Genomic DNA, 20,382 nt, shown 5'->3' on the forward strand with positions numbered 1-20,382 from the left:
TCACATCCTGCCTACAATGCACGAGTAGGGTTTCAGGGCAATTTGCCCATTTTTATCTGACATTTCCTATCTCTTCGACTTCTTCAGGTCTGGATGGGCTCGAGTCTCAAGAGCCAATATGTAGAGGAAGCTGGAGCCCCTCAGGGATCTGTTCTGAGCACAATGCTGTTTGCCAACACCATATAAGGTATCGTAAATGTAGTGGGTCCCACAATCTCTCCATCACTGTGTGGATGATCTTTGCCTATATTATGCCTCTGCATCACTGCCCACTGCTGAGCACCAACTTCAGGGGGTTGTCTGTGCAGTATATGACTGAGCCCTGAATCTCGGCTATCAATTTTCTCCTGCAGAATCACGAATTGTGCATTTTTGCTGACTCTGGACTATGCAACTGCACCCAGAAATTTACCTTGGGATCGAGTCTCTTAAGTTGTTAAAACTTTTCAGTTATTAAATATTTTATTTGACAGCGAGCTAACTTTGCTGCCACATGTCTGCCAGCTCAAGGCAACTTGCATGAAGAAGCTAAATGTTCTCCATTTTCTTAGTAATGCCACGTGGGGTGTGGACTGCATAGTTCTGAGATTTTACAAAGCACTAATTTTATCCCATTTGCACTTTAGATGTGTTTCCTCTAGATCGGCAGCATCATACGTCGTGAACATGCTGTACCCTGTTCACCACATTGGTGTTTGGTTGGCAGCCTGCTGGCAGAAGCTGGTGTACAACTGCTGTGGGTTAAATGACAGCAGCCTCTGGCAAATTATGTAGTCTCAGTCTGTCAGATGCCTACTCAACTGTGTCATTCAACTGTACTCCACAACCAATATTTCAGACTGTTTGCGCATTGCACAAAACTGGATAGACCAGCTGCGATCCAACTCAGTACTCCACTGCAGGACCTCCAACAGTCTCCTTTAGTCTGTGTTTCTAGAGCTCCCTCCAGACGTAACCCACGGTCTGCCCCTCTCCTGTTATACGGATGGACCTCTTTTGTGGCCTCATGAAGGATGATGGTCCTGTCTTTCTCCAACACCTGTTTCGTTCAGTCCTCCATGATTATTCTAATTAGGTATGTATCTACACAGACGGATCAAAAGTCAACGACAGGGCTGGTAACGCCTTTGGACATGCAAGGGGACCCCATAAGCACTCTATGCCAAGTGCCTCCAGAAGTATACACTCCAGAGCCGTTGCCATATCTTGGACTTCGCAGTACGTCAAATCCATGACCATGATGAACTTTCTAATCTGTAGCAATTCCACGAGTTGCTTATATCCCAGTGCTATCCCAAAAATCCTTCGGTCGCCAACATCCAGGACCTATTGTGACCTCTACAGCTCTGAAAAGACAGTGACCTTCATCTGGACACTGAGCAACATGGGTATTACAGTAAATGAACTTGTCAACCATCTAGATAAAGACACAGCTACAGTAGATCCACTTACAATTAAAGCTTCGATGCCACATTTTGCGGTTCTGGGAATTGAAATGGCAGGCTACGACCCAAAACAGGTTGAGAGCAGTTAGTCCACTGAAGTGTGGCATACCTCTTTCCAGGCCTCTCAGAAAGATGCCATTGTGTTGTGCCGACTACACATTGGCCAAACAAGACTCCCCCACGAGTTCCTTCTGTATTGGGAGGATTATCCGCACTGCAGCTGCAGTAGTCTACTAACAGTAGCTCATGTTCTTGTTGAGTGCACTCTACTGGATGATCTGCGGCACACTCTCTGCTTGCGTACCTCGGATGCTTGTGGATGATGAGACAGCCACAACCAAAGTGTTGCATTTCCTGAGAGAGAGTGGATTTTACACTAAACTATAATACTCCTCCACATTCAGTGTTAAGGGTGGTTGTGGGATGGTGGGGATACCCTCCCCCAGCAGCTGGTACCCTCTGTGTGACCGCACATTACTTCCTTCCTTCCTCACCTTGTTGTGTCTTTGGACCCTCTTGTGCAAGGTGCTGCCTGGATTATCTCAATTTTCTTTTACCTATCATGTTACTACTACTGTCATGCCCTTTTTCAAACTCCTTGACTTGCTTTTATAGTTCGAGCAACCAAGTCCCCACTTTTTTCGCTTTTTACATTTTTGTGTGTTTCACTCGTGAAGTGGAGAGACTAATGACCCAGTAGTTTATTCCTTTCAAACACAAAATCATAATAATGTCTTCCTCAGCATGCATATCTACATCTTAAAACAATTTGAACTGTGACTATACATTCTCTTACTTCTCCACAGTCTTTCACAACTGTTCTAGCTTGACTGTAATATCCAAAGTGCCCTATTTGCCTGTTATTTCAAATTCGTTTCCAAACATTAACTGCATGAAGTTTGCTTTCACCAACAGTCGTGTAATAGCAGGGTTCTTTCTTAAAACCTTGTCCATCTTGGAAAGCTAGTAGTGCCAGGCAACAGCAGAAGCAACAGTTAGAATGAGTGCTATAGGAAGTAGGACAGCCAGACCCAGGAACTTAGCTTATAGATGCACTGTGTTGATGCTACTGGCTGGGTGTCCATGCTGCTTCATTGAAACTAGTCACTGCCATTCCACCAGTGGATGGCTGATCCTGCATGTCACTTCGTCAGATCCATCCATCAGGCTCGCAAGGACCAAAATGTTTGTGTCCATAGACAGAAATGTAAATGTTACTGGAGGACCAGGAATTCAGTACTGTATGATTCGAAACCACTCAGATTGCAGTGTTAGACACTCACTTATTATTCGCAGTTGAGTTAACATTCGCAAAACAAAGTATACATCCTCACCGTTTAGTGTACAAATCGTGTGGACCATGAGCTACCACAGCCAACTGATCAAGTCTCCATCTACTGCTTTCTTCTCACAGGGACGAGTGTAACACTAGGCACTGGTCCCTGACCATCATCCTTCAGGTGCAGATAACAGATTGTTCGAATGTCTGGTCTGATAATTACTTCATGTAGATAGTTAAAGAACCAGTGTGTTAGACCTAGTAACTAACAGAACTTCTAAAATCGGTTTGCATCGAGGAGAGAATCAGTGACCATAAAGCTGTGACAGGGTCAGTGAGTAAGGGTGTAACAAGGAATGTTAATAAAGGATGGAAATATTATTGGTTAGCAGAGAAATTGCGGAGTATTTCAGAGTGTTCAAGTACTCAACATTGAATATTCAGGTCAGAAGACAAAGATGTGGAGCACAAATGGGTAAAACTCAAAAGCATTGTACAATATCCGTTAGACAATTATGTGCCAAGTGAAGTTGTAAAGGATGGAGAAGACCCAACGTGGTTCAACAGCCATGTTAGAGTCGCTGCAAAAGCAAAGAGAGCTTAATCTCCAATTTAAGCAATCAAAGCCTGGTAGATAGAGAGAAGCTGAATGAAGCCTAAGTGAGAATTGGGGGAGAATAGCAAGAACTATTCAGTGAATTTTGAAGTAAAATTTTTCCAAATGATCAAACTGAAAATCTTAAGAAGTTTTAGTCCGATGTAAAGTAAGCAAGCAGATAGAGGTCATCTATTCAATCGCTCAGTGGCCATACTGACACCGAGACAGATGACAGAGAAGGCCAAAATACTGAATTCGGTCTTCCGAAATCGTTTTGCTGGAGAAGACTGTAATATGGGTCCTCTTTCAGTCATTACATAAATGCTGAAATGGGAGATTGAACTAAACAATCCTGAAATAGAAAATCACCTAAAACTATTCAACACTGGAAATATGCCTGCGAGAGTCTACAGAGATTATGTTGCAGAACATGCTCCTCTCCTGGCAGCTCTCACTGGAGCAACGAAGTGTGCCTAGGGGTGGGAAGAGGTGCAGGTATTTGCCGTTTTCAAGAAAGGATGTTTGCACAGTTGCACATAACTATAGGCCTGATCGCTGACAACAGTCTGTTGTAGAATTATGATACTTGTTTTATGCTGATGCGTTATGAATGTTCATGGAGAAGAAAAATCTCTCTAAAAATAAGTATGAGGTCTGCGAGCAGAGATCTTGCAAAACTTGGCTTGCTCTGTTCGTTCCTGAGACCCAGAATGTATAGATTGATAGTGTCTTACTTGATTTTAGGAAGGCATGTGAAACAGTTTCAAACTGTTGTGTAATGAAACCAACTTAATCGTTTGTTGGAAAGTGGAAGGAATGTGTACTCTTGCATTGTGATAAAATATTGAGGGCTATGAATAGGTCTTGTAGCATGTTCAGCAATCTGTAAGACCATGCTCCCAACATTTTTCTTTAGCTATGCTCTATTATTTTTGTTGTGTGTATTAGATGACCAATGATACTGCATCTAAAATATTCTTACCCAACTTTCATGTGCAGCATTAAAGAAATAATTAATTATCTTCACCTGCATAAGAATGGTCATCAACAGTCCACTTGGAAAATTCAGATCGATGTAAGCATATATGCTTATACTTGGGCAGTCATGTGCCTAACAACTTGTACTTGCTTTGCATAGGTCTATGAATTTGTAATTGATCAGCTCTCATTTCTTACAACCAGCCAACAATTCGGTAGTTTGCATTTTGATTAGAGGTAATTGGACATTTGAATTGTGTGCCTCAAAAAACACCATGTGATAATGTCCTCCTTGCAGTACTCAGTGTGCTGTCTCCAGTTTTACATTTCCCACTAACAGCTTAACATTAGAAAACCCATTCACAGCAACTGACTTTAAGAGTTCTTTTCAAGTTTAGGTTCAGGCCACTATTTGTTTTATGTGGCCATTCCTTTGATGGTATTGTGATTTTGTATACTATCCAACTATTTAGAATTTGTGTGAGTGATGTTTCTTCATTACAGTTAAATGTGAGGTTACAATTGTTAGTGCATTAAACTCCCATTAGGCAGGAGTGGCAGTTGTGATTTAGGTTTTGTATAATTTCTCTAAATTATCAGAACTGAACGTACTTCTCACGGGGAAATACCCATTATCCTTGTGTGTAGAAAATATACTTATTTTACAGTTTTTGGCTGCTGTTTTTATTATTTCAAATCGACTGGTTTTGGGCAGTGGAGCAGTGTAGCCATCTTCAGGTCATTCCTTGTAGGTACAGAGTAATAAATCTTAAAGATGAGGTGTAATGCTGGGATGATTCCCTTGAAAAGGGCACAGGCAGCTGCATTCCCCATCCTTAATCTATCCAAGTATGTTCTCCATCTCTGAAGAGTTTTTCATCGATGGAACATTCAGCCTTAATCTGTCCTTTCGTATTTTACATGCATTAACACTCATGATTGTGAAAATTGTAGTACTCTGTAGTGATCAATAGAAACAAAAGCGAGAAGTAAAGTAGTGGAAATGGAAATGATGTCTGTAAGAGATTAACAGAGAACCAGTTCTGAAACATCCAAGGGAAATTCTATTATTTCCAGTGTGAAATAAATTCTGTGAAAGAAAGCCACAACATTAGATGACAGTGAGAGTTTACTAATAATACAGTCCACAGTAGGTTTCTCTTTAAGTTGTTCTTTTTCATGGTTATTAGGAAGGCTGTTGGATGCATATCCTCACATCATTCAGCTGTCTAACACGATGCCATATAGTTCAGTATGGGAGGCAGGGTTCACATCTATAGCTTGTACAAACACTTTAGGCATGTCGAGTAAAGTACTTAGTGTACCACTATAATTTCACCTCTTTCCTGTTCCATTTGTGAATGCCTGTCAGGAAGGCTCCAATTATTCCCTGTTTTCCTGCCAAAGTCATTTTGTTACTCCCTATTTTCCTGTCAAGGTTATTTTGTGAGTTGAATGTGTGAGGAAGTTCTGTTACCCAACTTACCTTGACATGCATATGTAACTGCCTCTGTAGTTAAAGGTTACTTAACAACAGCTCATAACATATTAAACTACAACCAGTGTGCTTTGTTCCTTGTTGACAACCAGGATGTATGACATACAACAGCCTGTGCCAGATTATCTGCTCAGAAGAGTGATAGCATTCCCAGCTCTCTGTTGTTCAGTCTATTTGACACTCACTACTACAAGTACTTTAATTACCTTCTAGCATGTATATAAATTAAGTTGAGATAGGGCTTGTCAAACTGTGATAGCCCTACTCGCTCATGATTATCTCACAACTTTTGTCTTGCCAATCCGCATTGTGTTCTGGTTTGAAAGCTGTACCAGAGTGGAGCAGATGTAATATTAAAAGACATTCAATCCACCTCTTTCCAGATTTAAACATGCTGTCTTTTTTGTTGAATTGACATGTCTATTATTAGGTTACTGTAATGTAATGTGAGGTTTTTAATTTGATGCTTCATCCATGGGTTGAAGAACATCTGTGAATTCAGTATGTTGTGGAATGTATTTTTATATTACAAGGTTGATATTGAGATACACTTCTCAGGTGCTTTTAAAATAACATACAGGTCATACACATAATACTTAGGTTTGTGAATTTCACACTTGGCTTAAGAGCATGTAGGAAGAGAGATGAAAATTTAATAGTTCATGAGGGACTGGAATGTGGTCGTAGGGGAAGGAGTAGAACAAAAGGTTAAGGGATGATATGGGCTTTGTAGTAGGAATGAGAGAGGAGAAAGACTAATGGAGTTCTGCAGTAAATTTCAGCTAGTAATAGCAATTACCCTGTTCAAGATTCACAAGATAAGGTGGTGTACTTGGAAAAGATGGTCAGACAGAGGTTCTGAAATCGGATACTTGTTGTAACGTTCACCCAGGAGCAGATATGGACTCAGATCACAATTTAATTGTGATGAAGAGTAGGCTGACGTTTAAGAGATTAGTCAGGAAGAATCCATACACAAAGTAGTGGGATACAGAAGTACTAAGGAATGAAGAAGTCGTTTGAAGTTCTCTAAGGTGGTAGATACTGCAATAAGGGCTAGCTTAGTAGACATTCAGTTGAAGGGCAATCACTTAAGTTAAGAAAAAAAAATAAAAAATGGAAGAAGGTAACTGCAATGAAATCATGGGTAACAGAAGAAATACTTCAGTTGATCGATGAAAGAAGGAAGCACAAAAATGTGCAGGGAAATTTGGGAACAGAGAAATAAAAGTTACTGAGGAGTGAAATAAATATGAAGTGCAGGGAAGCTAAGGTGAAATAGCTACATAAAAAAGTGAAGAAGTCGAAAATGAAATGATCATCGGAAGGACTGACTCAGCATATATAAAATCAGAGCAACCTTCGGTCAAATTACAAGCAAGAAATGCAGAGGAGAGAGTGGATAGGTGGAAAGAGGACATTGAAGGCCTCTTTGAGGGGGAAACTGTCCGATGATGTGATAGAAGAGAGAGGGGATCCAGTATTAGAATCAAAATTTAAATAAGGCAGAAGGGATAGATAATATTTCATCAGAATTTCTAAAATCACTGGGGGGAAGCGACAACAAAATCACTTCATGTTGGTTTGCAGACTTTTTGAAAAATATTCACACAATTCCAAAAACTGCAAGAGCTGATCAGTGTGAGAATTATCGCACAGTCAGCTTAACAGCTCATGCATCAAAGTTGTGGACAAAATAACATACAGAAAAATGGAAAAGAAAATTGCGGATATGTTAGATGGTGATCAATTTGACTTTAGGAAAGGTAAAGGCACTAGAAAGGGAGTTATGATATTGCAGTTGATAATGGAAGCAAGACAAAAAAATCAAGACACGTTCATAGGATTTGTCGACCTGGAAAAAGCATTCAGCAATGTCAAATGGTGCAAGATGTTACAAATTCTGAGGAAAATAGGGATAAGCTTTAGGGAGAGATGGGTAATACACAACACGTACAAAAGCCAAGAGGGAATAACTAGAGTGAAAGACAAAACAAAGTGCTGGGATTAAAAAGGGTGAGGCACAGGAATGTAGTCTTTCACCCCTAGTTTTCAATCTATACATCGAAGAACCTATGATGGAAATAAAATAAAGGTTCAAGAGTGGAATTAAAAATCAAGGTTAAAGAATGTCAGTGATAAGATTTGCTGATGACATTGCTATTCTCAGTGAAAGTGAAGAAGAATTACAGGATCTGCTGAATGGAATGAACAGTCTGATGAGTACAGGATAAGTACTGAGAGTAAATTGAAGAAAGACAAAAGTAATGAATAATAGCAGAAATGAATATCCATTTGGATCAGAACATTGTTGTTGTTGTTGTGGTCTTCAGTCCTGAGACTGGTTTGGTGCAGCTCTCCATGCTACTCTATCCTATGCAAGCTTCATCATCTCCCAGTACCTACTGCAACCTACATCCTTCTGAATCTGCTTATTGTATTCATCTCTTGGTCTCCCTCTACAATTTTTACCCTCCACGGTGCCCTCCAATGCTAAATTTGTGATCCCTTGATGCCTCAAAACATGTCCTACCAACCGATCCCTTCTTCTAGTCAAGTTGTGCCACAAACTTCTCTTCTCCTCAATCCTACTCAATACCTCCTCAGTAGTTACATGATCTACCCACCTTATCTTCAGCATTCTTCTGTAGCACCACATTTCGAAAGCTTCTATTCTCTTCTTGTCCAAACTAGTTATCGTCCATGTTTCACTTCCATACATGGCTACACTCCATACAAATACTTTCAGAAACGACTTCCTGACACTTAAATCTACACTCGATGTTAACAAATTTCTCTTCTTGAGAAACGCTTTCCTTGCCATTGCTAGTCTACATTTTATATCCTCTCTACTTCGACCATCATCAGTTATTTTACTCCCTAAATAGCAAAACTCCTTTGCTACTTTAAGTGTCTCATTTCCTAATCTAATTCCCTCAGCATCACCCGACTTAATTTGTCTACATTCCATTATCCTCGTTTTGCTTTTGTTTATGTTCATCTTATATCCTCCATTCAAGACACTGTCCATTCCGTTCAACTGCTCTTCCAAGTCCTTTGCTGTCTCTGACAATTACAATGTCATCGGCGAAGCTCAAAGTTTTTACTTCTTCTCCATGAATTTTAATACCTACTCCGAATTTTTCTTTTGTTTCCTTTACTGCTTGCTCAATATACAGATTGAATAACATCAGGGAGAGGCTACAACCCTGTCTCACTCCCTTCCCAACCACTGCTTCCCTTTCATACCCCTCGACTCTTATAACTGCCATCTGGTTTCTGTACAAATTGTAAATAGCCTTTCGCTCCCTGTATTTTACCCCTGCCACCTTCAGAATTTGAAAGAGAGTATTCCACTTAACATTGTCAATAGCTTTCTCTAAGTCCACAAATGCTAGAAACGTAGGTTTGCCTTCTCTTAATCTTTCTTGTAAGATAAGTCGTAAGGTTAGTATTGCCTCACGTGTTCCAACATTTCTACGGAATCCAAACTGATCTTCCCCAAGGTCCGCTTCTACCAGTTTTTCCATTCGTCTGTAAAGGCGTTAGTATTTTGCAGCTGTGACTTATTAAACTGATAGTTCGGTAATTTTCACATCTGTCAACACCTGCTTTCTTTGGGATTGGAATTATTATATTCTTCTTGAAGTCTGAGGGTATTTCGCCTGTCTCATACATCGTGCTCACCAGATGGTAGAGTTTTGTCATGACTGGCTCTCCCGAGGTCATCAGTAGTTCTAATGGAATGTTGTCTACTCCCGGGGCCTTGTTTCGACTCAGGTCTTTCAGTGCTCTGTCAAACTCTTCACGCAGTATCTTATATCCCATTTCGTCTTCATCTACATCCTCTTCCATTTCTATAATATTGTCCTCAAGTACATCGCCCTTGTATAAACCCTCTATATACTCCTTCCACCTTTCTGCCTTCCCTTCTTTGCTTAGAACTGGGTTGCCATCTGAGCTCTTGTATTATAGTAAAATAGGGACTGTGGCAAAACCGGAACAGAAGAGAATCGAAGCATTTGAGATACTGTGCTACAGACGAATGCTTAAAATTAGGTGAACTGATAAGGAATGAGGAGGTTCTGTGCAGAACCGGAGAGGAAAGGAATATGTGGAGAACACCGATAAGAAGAAGGGACAGGGTGATAGGACATGTGTCAAGACATCAGGGTATAACTTCCATGGTACTAGAGAGAGCTGTAGAGGAAGACAGAGGTTGGAATACATCCAGTGAATAATTGAACACGTAGGTTGCAAGTGCTTTCTGAGACGAAGAGGTTGGCACAGGAGAGGAATTCATGGTGGGCCACATCAACCTAGTCAGAAAACTGATGACTCAAAAGGATGTATTGTATATGTCTATAAGTTGCGTTCTGAAACACACATGAACAGTGATAAGTGAACCTATTAGCAGCTTGTTTGTTTTATAATTATTCCAATTGTAAATAGCCATGTCATTGCCTTTTTTTCTGCTTTTGTTCTGTTTTGTATCATTATTCCAGTTGTTTTTTCTCTCTCCGTAAGGCGTTATTTAAATATGAGCAGTATGTTTTATTTGATATTATTTTCTCCTGAACTTAACTACTCATTTGTCATAATTATTCAGCTTGACAAAGGCATTGACCGTAATTGGATTGTAAAATTCGTTAGAATCCCCTTCTCCGCAGTCCTAAATGTTTGTGTCACTAGTACAAGCACATATGTGTATTTGTGGCTTTGAGGTTGGTTTTCCAAAAATTTTCTGTATGTCCATGATATTAGTTCTGCAAATTCATGCTATAAAAGGGTTAATACTTCAAAAATAGTGTCTGACATTTGCATTTCAGTGTGTAATTTAGATAACTAGTATCACGCATGTTCCTAATACAAGTTTTTGTCAACAGGACAAGTGTAAAGGAAGACCATGGTCAGCCTCTATTTGGAGCTCAGTTTAACCATCATTTAAAGGAAGGACAGCCTTTAATATTTGCAGCTGTGGGAAGCAACCGTGTGACAGTTTATGAATGTCCAGAAGGCAGTGGCATTAAGCTGTTGCAGTGTTACGCAGATCCTGATGTATCCTTTGGATAAAACACTGTAAATTGCTATCCTCCGTGCAACTTGTTTGCGTGCCTAAGCAAATAAATTTTGCCTCAGTTGTCAGAAATGGTGTGTGTGTGTGTGTGTGTGTGTGTGTGTGTGTGTGTGTGTGTGTGTGTGTCTGTTTGTTTGTTTGTTTGTTTTCTATTTACAAGAAGGCCTTTTGGCCGAAAGCTCAAATGTATGGCAGTCTTTTCGTTGTGCCTGTCTGTGACTCAGTGTCTTCTCTATATGGTGAGTAGCAATCTATCCTTTTCATAATATTACTGTTACTCCATCCTGAATTTTCCAAGCAAATAAATAGTTACATGAAATGGGTAGTGGTGTTGACAGTGTAGTGGAGGGCACTGTTAGAAATCACCGATAAGACTAAGTCGTTAGATGGAGAAAACACACCCACACACACACACACACACACACACACACACACACACACACACACACACACACACACCTCTATCCATTTCATATTGCTGTTATTCACTGGATGCGTATCGGTATGGCGCATTATGCTTTTTACCTCAGCCCCATCTTATTCTGTTACTCGCTCATGTGAACGGGAACGCGTTATGCAGGTCTTGATGTCACTTGCGTCCATCTAGAAAAGTTTTTACTGAGTTTAACAAAGGCGATGTTGGCCTGATATATTCGATGATGCCGTTTGGCTACACTGACTAAAGGATCCTTCTAAGAAATACCAAATTAAGATAACCTGAAGATGCCCAAATAAGGTGAAATGTGTAGTTGAAAAGTAAAAAACTAAAATTGCAACCAAGACAGTACCGTTTACCCTTTCACTCCTAAACCTCTCTCTACTTCTGAGAAACTTCATGTCACATGCGTGTAAATTGCTTACACCTCTTTTCTTAATTACCCATGTTTCAGATGTGTAGGTCAGTATTGGGATGCTAGACATCTTTCTTCCAAGCCAGGCTCCTAACACTTCACAAGATTGCTTCTGCCTGTCTGCCACATTTCTTTCATTTTCCTCTGTCACACTTCCCACGTTTTTCAATTGTTCATCTCCAGTCTGTACTCCACTTGTTGGTCTTCCTTTCTTTCTAGTTGTGTCCAGTATTGCATATTTGTTTACATTAAATTTCATTCCGTACTGTTCACAGTTTCTTCCCAAGCATTCAGCTGTTCCTGAATATCCTCCCCTTTGTTTCCCCCGATCATAAAGTCATCTGTGAACACCATTGCTTTCATCTTGTCTTATAAAAAAAACTGTAAATTCTTATCCTACATGCAACTTGTGCCAGTAAATATTGCCTCGCTGGCCAGAGACAGTGGTCACACAAGTGCTTTGTGTATGTTGGGTTGGGGGAGGGCAGTTGCTTAAAAGTGAACATTTAAATACTGTAATCTATTTGTAAGTAATCAGATGTTTGAAGCTGTTTTATACATGGGAGTTCGATTCTTTAATTGTCTCAGGTGCCCACATCTCTGCCCCCACTTTCCAGTCTTCCCCTCCCCCCTCCCCCTACACAACCAGTGCTGGTTTACCCCACATGCTATCATCAAAGTGTGCTGTGGCCTTAGAGTTTGCATTGTGGTGTGTTCTCATTGCATAAAGAACAGTCTGAATCTAACATACCTGTTCATGTAATTCTTGTCTTTTGTTGCTTTACCTTCTGCCAGGTGTGTACACTAAGTGTAGCTTTATAAATTCCGTATTCCTATTATTGAGATTCTGGGTAGTTTTCCTTTTGAGAATCTGATATTTTGACCAATAATGAGCAATGTGGGCATACATCAAGAGTGCAGCACACCATGAGCTTTTTGCTCTAGCTTAATTCCAGTATTGGAAGGGATAGATTGTTACTCACCATATAGATGACATGCGACCAAAACCTTCTTCAGAAAATAAAGGAAAATACACACACGTTCACACAAGCAGGCACATCTTACGCATACATGACCCCTCATTCTGGCCCTTCTAGCCAGACTACAACTGGTGCGTTGAATGAAAGCAGCAATGGAAAATGAAACAAGAAGAGCGAGAGATGGCAGAATATGGGTGGGTGGAGAGAAGAGTGCTGTCTGGTGGTGAGTAGGGACTAGAAGGTGGTAGCATAAGGCTGCCAAGGGCAGCGTTTAGAGGCTGTAGGGAAAGGGGGGGGGAGAGCAGTAAAGGAGAGGAGAAGAGAGGGGAGGGGAAACACTGGAGGGTGCATTGGCACAATGAGGGTGAGGGTACTTGAATTGGGAGAAGGCATATGACAGAGGAGGCAGAAACTGGTAAGTAGAGGGTGTGGGAACAGTAGATGATCGTAGTTTGAGGCTGGGATAATTTCGGGAGTGGAGAATGTCTTGTAAAGATAACTCCCATCTGCACAGTTCAAAAAATCTGACGGTGGTGGGAAGGATCCAAATGGTCTAGGTAGTCAAGTAACCATTAAAATCAATATTATGGAAAGGACACACCCACACACATGGTCACAACAGTCTCTGGCAGCGGAAGCCAACTACGAGCAGCAGCACCAGTGCATGATAGGAGAAAGAACTGGGTGGGGGTAAGGAGGAGGCTGGGGTGGGGAGGGGTAGGGATGGCAGGATAGGGATGAGGGACAGTGATGTGTTGCTGAGGAGTGTGCAGGGATAAGGTGGGCAGAGGGTAGGGCAGCTAGGTGCTATCACGAGGCTAGACAGTAGATGGGAGAGGGGGGAGGGGAGGGGGCTATCGGAAAAGGAGAGAAGTAAAAAGACAGGGTGCATTGGTGGAATAGAGGGCTGTGCAGTGCTGGAATGGCAAAAGGTAAGGGGCTAGATGAGTGAGGACAATGACTAACAAAGGTTGAGGCCAGGAGGGGTACAGGAATGTAGGAGTTATTGCAAGAAGAGTTCCCACCTACACAATTCAGAAAATCTGGTGTTGGTGGGAAGCTTCCATATGGTTCAGGCTGTGAAGCAATAATTGAAATGGAGAATGTCGTGTTGGGTGGCATGCTCAGGAACAGGGTGATCCAGTTGTTTCTTGACCATAGTTTGTCGGTGGCCTTTTGTGTGGACAGACAGCTTTTTGGTTGTCATGCCCACATAGAATGCAGGACAGTTGTTGCAGCTTAGTTTGTATATCACATGACTGGTTTCACAGGCAGCCCTGCCTTTGATGGGATAGGTGATATCTGTGACCGGACTGCAGCAGGTGGTAATGGGAGGATGTATGGGACAGGTCTTGGATCTAGGCCTATTACAAGGATATGAGCCGTGAGGTAAGGGATTGAGAGCAGGGGTTGTGTAGGGATGGACGAGTATATGCGTAGGTTCTGTGGATGGCGGGATACCACTGTGGGAGGGTTGGAAAGGATAGTGGGCAGGTCATTTCTCATTTCAGGGGATGACCAGAGGTAGTTGAAACCCTGGAAGAGAATGTAATTCAGTTGCTCCAGTCCTGGGTGGTTCTGAGTTATGAAGGGAATGCTCCTGTGGCCGGACGGTGAGACTTTAGGAAGTGGTGGGTGACTGGAAAGATAAGGCACGGGAAATGTGCTTTTGTAGAAGGTTGGGAGGATAATTACAGTCTGTAAAGGCTTCAGTGAGACCCTCAGTATGTTTCGAGAGGACCACTCTTCACTGCAGAGGCAATGACCACGGGTGGCTAGGCTGTACAGAGGCTGCCACTGTTCCATACCTGAAATGAGAAATGTCCTCCCCACTGTCATTCCCATCCGTCCCACAGTGATATTCCGCTGTCCATCGAACCTACACAATATACTTGTCCATCCCTAAACAACCCGTGCCCCCAGCCCCTTACCTCATGGCTCATATCCCTGTAGTAGACCTAGATAAAAGACCTGTCCTGCACATCCTCCCACCACCACCTACGCCAGTCTGGTCACAAACATCACCTATCCCATCAAAGGCAGTGCTACCTGTGAAACCAGTCATGTGATCTACAAGCTGAGCTGCAATCACATTGCTGTATCGTGTGTGGGCATGACAGCCAGCAAGCTGTCTGTGTGCATGAATGGCCACTGATGAACTGTGGTCAAGAAACAACTGGACCACCCTGTAGTTAAGCATGCCGTCCAACGCATTCTTCATTTCAATGATTGCTTCACAACCTGTGCCATATGGATCCTTCCTACCAACAACAGTTTTTCTGAATTGTGTAGGTGGAAACCCTCCCTACAATATATCCTATGTTCTCGTAACCCTCCTGGCCTCAACCTTCGTTAGTCATTGTCCTCACCCATCTAGCCCCTTCCCTGTTCCCATTCCAGCACTACACAGACCTCTATTCCACCAATGCACCCTGTCTTTTTATCTCTCTCCTTTTCAGGTATCCCCCCCGCCCCCTGTTTTAACCTCCCCATTGCACCTAGCTACCCTACCCTCTTCCCACCTCATCCCTGCACGCTTCCTAGCAGCACGTCACTGTCCCCCACACCTACTCTGCTATACCTCCCCCTCCCCACCCCAGCCTCCCTCTTCCCCCCGGTCAGTTGCCTCTTGACTGAAAGCTTTTTTGTGACAGTATTTTTGTTGTGCCTATCTGTGACTCAGCATCTCTGCTGTATGGTAAACAGCAACTAACCTTTCCATAATATTGTTGCATTCCATCCTGTATTTTCCATAGTTTAATTTAGCCATTGAAATCAAGCATTTTATGGTAAGCTGCATGTTGTGCCACAGGGTGGTCCACTTTGCTTGATGGTCACAGTTTGGTGATGGCGATTCAGCCTGGTGGACAACTGGTTAGTAGTAATATCAAATGAAAAACTGTGCAATGATTGTGGCATAGCTGTTATGTGACCTGTCTGCTTTCTTATGTAGCCCATTTTCTGATGCATTAGGATAAGCCTGTGACAGGACTGGAACAGAAAATGCTGGCTGGGTGGATTGGGCCTATCTTGCACCTGGATCTTCCACAGGTTTTGACTGTCATCATGTGTGGAAATGAGACACACCCTACCCACAGCCCTTCCCACCCCTCCTAAAGTGGTATTGCACTGCCCACACGTACTACACCACATCCTTCTCCATCCCTATGCCACTCTCACTCCCAACTCCTTTGCCACAAGAGTCATAACCAAGCAGACCAAGGTATAAAACCTACCCAGTTCATGAATCCAGCACACCTTGCTCCAGTCCTGTAGGCAGGAGGCAGGACCACCTGTGCAAGCAGTCACAGTATATACATGCTCTGCTGTAATTTATGCACAGCATTTCTTGTGTGTATTATCACCAACTAATGATTCAAATGAATGAGTGGCCACTGCAGAGTTCACCATCCAGTGGCTGAATACACTGCTGAGTACAGCATGCTCTATTTCAGTGATTCACAATTCATGCCATCTGGATTCTTCCCCTCAGGACCAGCTTTTCTGAACTGTGTAAGTGGGAGCTATTCATCCAATACATCCTCCGTCCTTCCTTCCTTCCTTCCTCTATTCTGTTTTCCACCCCCACAACACCATGAGTTGCAAAAATGTACTGGGTCTGGTATTCATGTGTTGCATTCCTATCCGTTGCACCTTCTGCCTCTCCCTCCTGTATTGCTATTATGCACACCTGCCTTGCTTCAAGCCACCAGCCTCCCATTCCCAACCCTGCCTCCCACTCCCACCTTTTTTCCACCGTCATAATGTTGCTGCACAGGTGTGTGTGTGTGTGTGTGTGTGTGTGTGTGTGTGTGTGTGTGTGTTCTACTATTTGATGCATTGTTACTGTTACTCCTAAATTATTTATAAGCTCTGATAACCTCAGTGTTGGTGGGAATCCTAACCACAGTGCAGGGGGAAAAATCAGAAGTACATAACAACTCAAGTTTGCTCACTTGTTGTTGCTGCCATTATCACTGCAACCAGCACCAGTACAGCTAGTTTTTGTACAGAACCAATGTGTTGTAGGCAGAACTTCTTCAAACTGCTTTAACAAGGACACCAAGTGTTTAAAAAATAGGTTTATGAACTTAGTTCACCATTTGAGTTAACTGTGAGCTATGATAAGTGCTTGAACCTTAAATTAATGTACCAGATTAGTTATTTCTATTCACATCACTTGCTATTTTCTTCTCATTCATAGGATTTGTCTGGTTCCTATTGAAGGTGGTCATTTTGATATTCTCTGCAAATAAAATAAGTCATTTGAGGCAAGATTATAAAGAATATTTTATAAAAATAACAGTTTGTGAATTTGATAGAAGTCTTAATTGCTTACATGAAAAGGCCTTGACTGACATCCAGGTCGATGAAAATTATTACACTTGTGCCTGGTCATATGAGGAAGAGTCTGGGAAACCATTACTTGCAGTTGCTGGATCTAGGGGCATTATTAGAATATTTAGTCCCGCCACACTGTCATGTATACGGCATTATATCGGTAAGTAAAGTAACATTTTATGTGTAATGGGATGGAAAAAAAGTATAACTTGCATTCTGTGTAACCATTGCTGTTAGGTGCATGTTATATTTGTAGAGGACTGTGTGTCTTGTTTGAGATTATGCTTTTGAGCAACTTTTATAAACAGTTATATAGGTGTGATACGCATTCTGTCTTGTTTTCTAACTTTCTTCTGTTGTTGGAATGTGTGTGAAGGATTAGATTGTCAGTTTATTGAATGATTTTTGGTTCATACACACAATAAACCCCCGCCCCCTATAAACCATGGACCTTGCCATTGGTGGGGAGGCTTGCGTGCCTCAGCGATACAGATAGCCATACCGTAGGTGCAACCACAACGGAGGGGTATCTGTTGTGTTGAGAGGCCAGACAAACGTGTGGTTCTTGAAGAGGTGCAGCAGCTTTTTCAGTAGTTGCAAGCGCACCAGTCTGGACGATTGACTGATCTGGCCATGTAACACTAACCAAAACGGCCTTGCTGTGCTGGCACTGCAAACAGCTGAAAGCAAGGGGAACCTACAGCCGTAATTTTTCCCGAGCCCTGCAGCTTTACTGTATGGTTAAATGATGATGGCGTCCTCTTGGGTAAAATATTCTGGAGGTAAAATAGTCCCCCATTCGGATCTCCGGGCAGGGACTACCCAGGAGGACGTCGTTATCAGGAGAAAGAAAACTAGCGTTCTAGGTCGGAGCGTGGAATGTCAGATCCCCGATCGGGCAGGTAGGTTAGAAAATTCAAAAAGGGAAATGGATAGGTTAAAGTTAGATATAGTGGGATTTAGTGAAGTTTGGTGGCAGGAGGAACAAGAATTCTGGTCAGGTGAATACAGGGTTATAAATACAAAATCAAATAGTGGTAATGCCAGAGTAGGTTTAGTAATGAATAAAAAAAATAGGGGTGTGGGTAAGCTACTACAAACAGCATAGTGAACGCATTATTGTGGCCAAGATAGATACGAAGCCCACCCCTATCACAGTAATATAATTTTATACGCCAACTAGCTCCGCAGATGATGAAGAAATTGATGAAATGTATGATGAGCTAAAAGAAATATTTTTAGATAGTGAAGGTAGACGAAAATTTAAGTCATGGGTGACTGATGACTGAAATTCGATAGCAGGAAAAGGAAGAGAAGGAAACGTAGTAGGTGAATATGGAATAGGGGTAAGGAATGAAAGAGGAAGCACCAGGTAGAATTTTGCACAGAGCATAACTTAATCATAGCTAACATTTGGTTCAAGAATCGTGAAAGAAGGTTGTATACTTGGAAAAAGCTTGGAGGTACTGGAAGGTGTCTGATAGATTATATAATAGTAAGACAGAGATTTAGGAACCAGGTTTTAAATTGTAAGACATTTCCAGGGGCAGATGTGGACTCTGACCACAATCTATTGGTTATGAACTGTAGATTAAAACTGAAGAAACTGCAAAAAGGTGGGAATTTAAGGAGATGGGTCCTGGATAAATTAAAAGAACCAGAGGTTGTAGAGAGTTTCAGGGAGAGCATTAGGGAACGATTGACAAGAATGGGGGAAAGAAATACAGTAGAAGAATAATGGGTAGCTTTGAGAGATGAAATAGTGAAAGCAGTAGAGGATCAAGTAGGTAAAAAGATGAGGGCTGACGGAAATCCTTGGGTAACAGAAGAGATATTGAATTTAATTGATGAAAGGAGAAAATACAAAAATGCAATAAATGGAGCAGGCAAAAAGGAATACAAATGTCTCAAAAATGAAATTGACAGGAAGTGCAAAATGGCTATGCAGGGATGGCTAGAGGACAAATGTAAGGATGTAGAGGCGTATATCACTAGGGGTTACATAGACACTACCTACAGGAAAATTAGAGAGACCTTTGGAGAAAAGAGAACCACTTGCATGAATATCAAGAGCAGATGGAAACCCAGTTATAAGCAAAGAAGGGAAAGCAGAAAGGTGGAAGGAATATATAGAGGGTCTATACAAGGGCAATGTTCTTGAGGACAATATTATGGAAATGGAAGAGGAGGTAGATGAAGATGAAATGGGAGATATGATACTGCTTGAAGAGTTTGACAGAGCACGGAAAGGCCTAAGTCGAAACAAGACCCCAGGAGTAGACAACCTTCCATTAGAACTACTGATAGTCTTGAGAGAGCCAGGCCGTGCCAAAATTCTACCATCTGGTGAGCAAGATGTATGAGACAGGTGAAATAATCTCAAACTTAAAGAAGAATATAATAATTCCAATCCCAAAGAAAGCAGGTGTTGACAGATGTGAAAATTACCGAACTATCAGTTTAATAAGCCACGGGTGCAAAATACTAACACGAATTCTTTACAGACGAATGGAAAAACTGGTAGAAGCTGACCTCGGGGAAGATCAGTTTGGATTCCGTAGAAATGGGGGAACACATGAGGCAATACTGACCCTACGACTTATCTTAGAAAATAGATTAAGGAAAGGCAAACCTACATTTCTAGCATTTGTAGAGAAAGCTTTTGACAATGTTGACTGGTATGCTCTTCCAAATTTTGAAGGTGACAGGGCTAAAATACAGGGAGCGAAAGGCTATTTACAATTTGTACAGAAACCAGATGGCAGTTATAAGAGTGAAGGGGCATGAAAGGGAAGGAGTGGTTGGGAAGGCAGTGAGACAGGGTTGTAGCCTATCCCCGATGTTATTCAATCTGTATATTGAGCAAGCAGTAAGGGAAACAAAAGAAAAATTCAGAGTAGCAATTAAAATTCATGGAGAAGAAATAAAACCTTTGAGGTTCGCTGATGACACTGTAATTCTGTCAGAGACAGCAAAGGACCTGGAAGAGCAGCTGAACGGAATGGACAGTGTCTTGAAAGGAGGATATAAGATGAACATCAACAAAAGCAAAATGAGGATAATGGAATGTAGTCAAATTAAATTGGGTGATGATGAGGGAATTAGATTAGGAAATGAGATCTAGTAAATTATTTTTGCTATTTGGGGAGCAAAATAACTCATGATGGTGAAAGTAGAGAGGATATAAAATGCAGACTGGCAATGACAAGGAAAGCGTTTCTGAAGAAGAGAAATTTGTAAACATCGAGTATAGATTTAAGTGTCAGGAAGTCGTTTCTGAAAGTTTCTATTAGTCCAGTGAAACTGTCAGAAAAAAGCCTGTACCTTGCAAAAGG

At 41.7% G+C, this 20,382-nt stretch overlaps 1 protein-coding gene across 1 annotated transcript in view; it reads left to right on the forward strand.

Moving 5' to 3' along the window:
• LOC124610909 (polycomb protein eed) overlaps nt 1-20,382 on the forward strand; it is a 93,286-nt gene that overhangs the window by 45,093 nt on the left and 27,811 nt on the right. The window contains exons 3-4 of the mRNA XM_047140198.1: nt 10,685-10,856; nt 17,072-17,207. Coding sequence (XP_046996154.1) covers nt 10,685-10,856; nt 17,072-17,207 — 308 coding nt within the window. The remainder of the gene's footprint in view (nt 1-10,684; nt 10,857-17,071; nt 17,208-20,382) is intronic.

The sequence above is a fragment of the Schistocerca americana genome, chromosome 1, assembly GCF_021461395.2.
Source record: "Schistocerca americana isolate TAMUIC-IGC-003095 chromosome 1, iqSchAmer2.1, whole genome shotgun sequence".
Classification (NCBI taxonomy): Eukaryota; Metazoa; Arthropoda; class Insecta; order Orthoptera; family Acrididae; genus Schistocerca; species Schistocerca americana.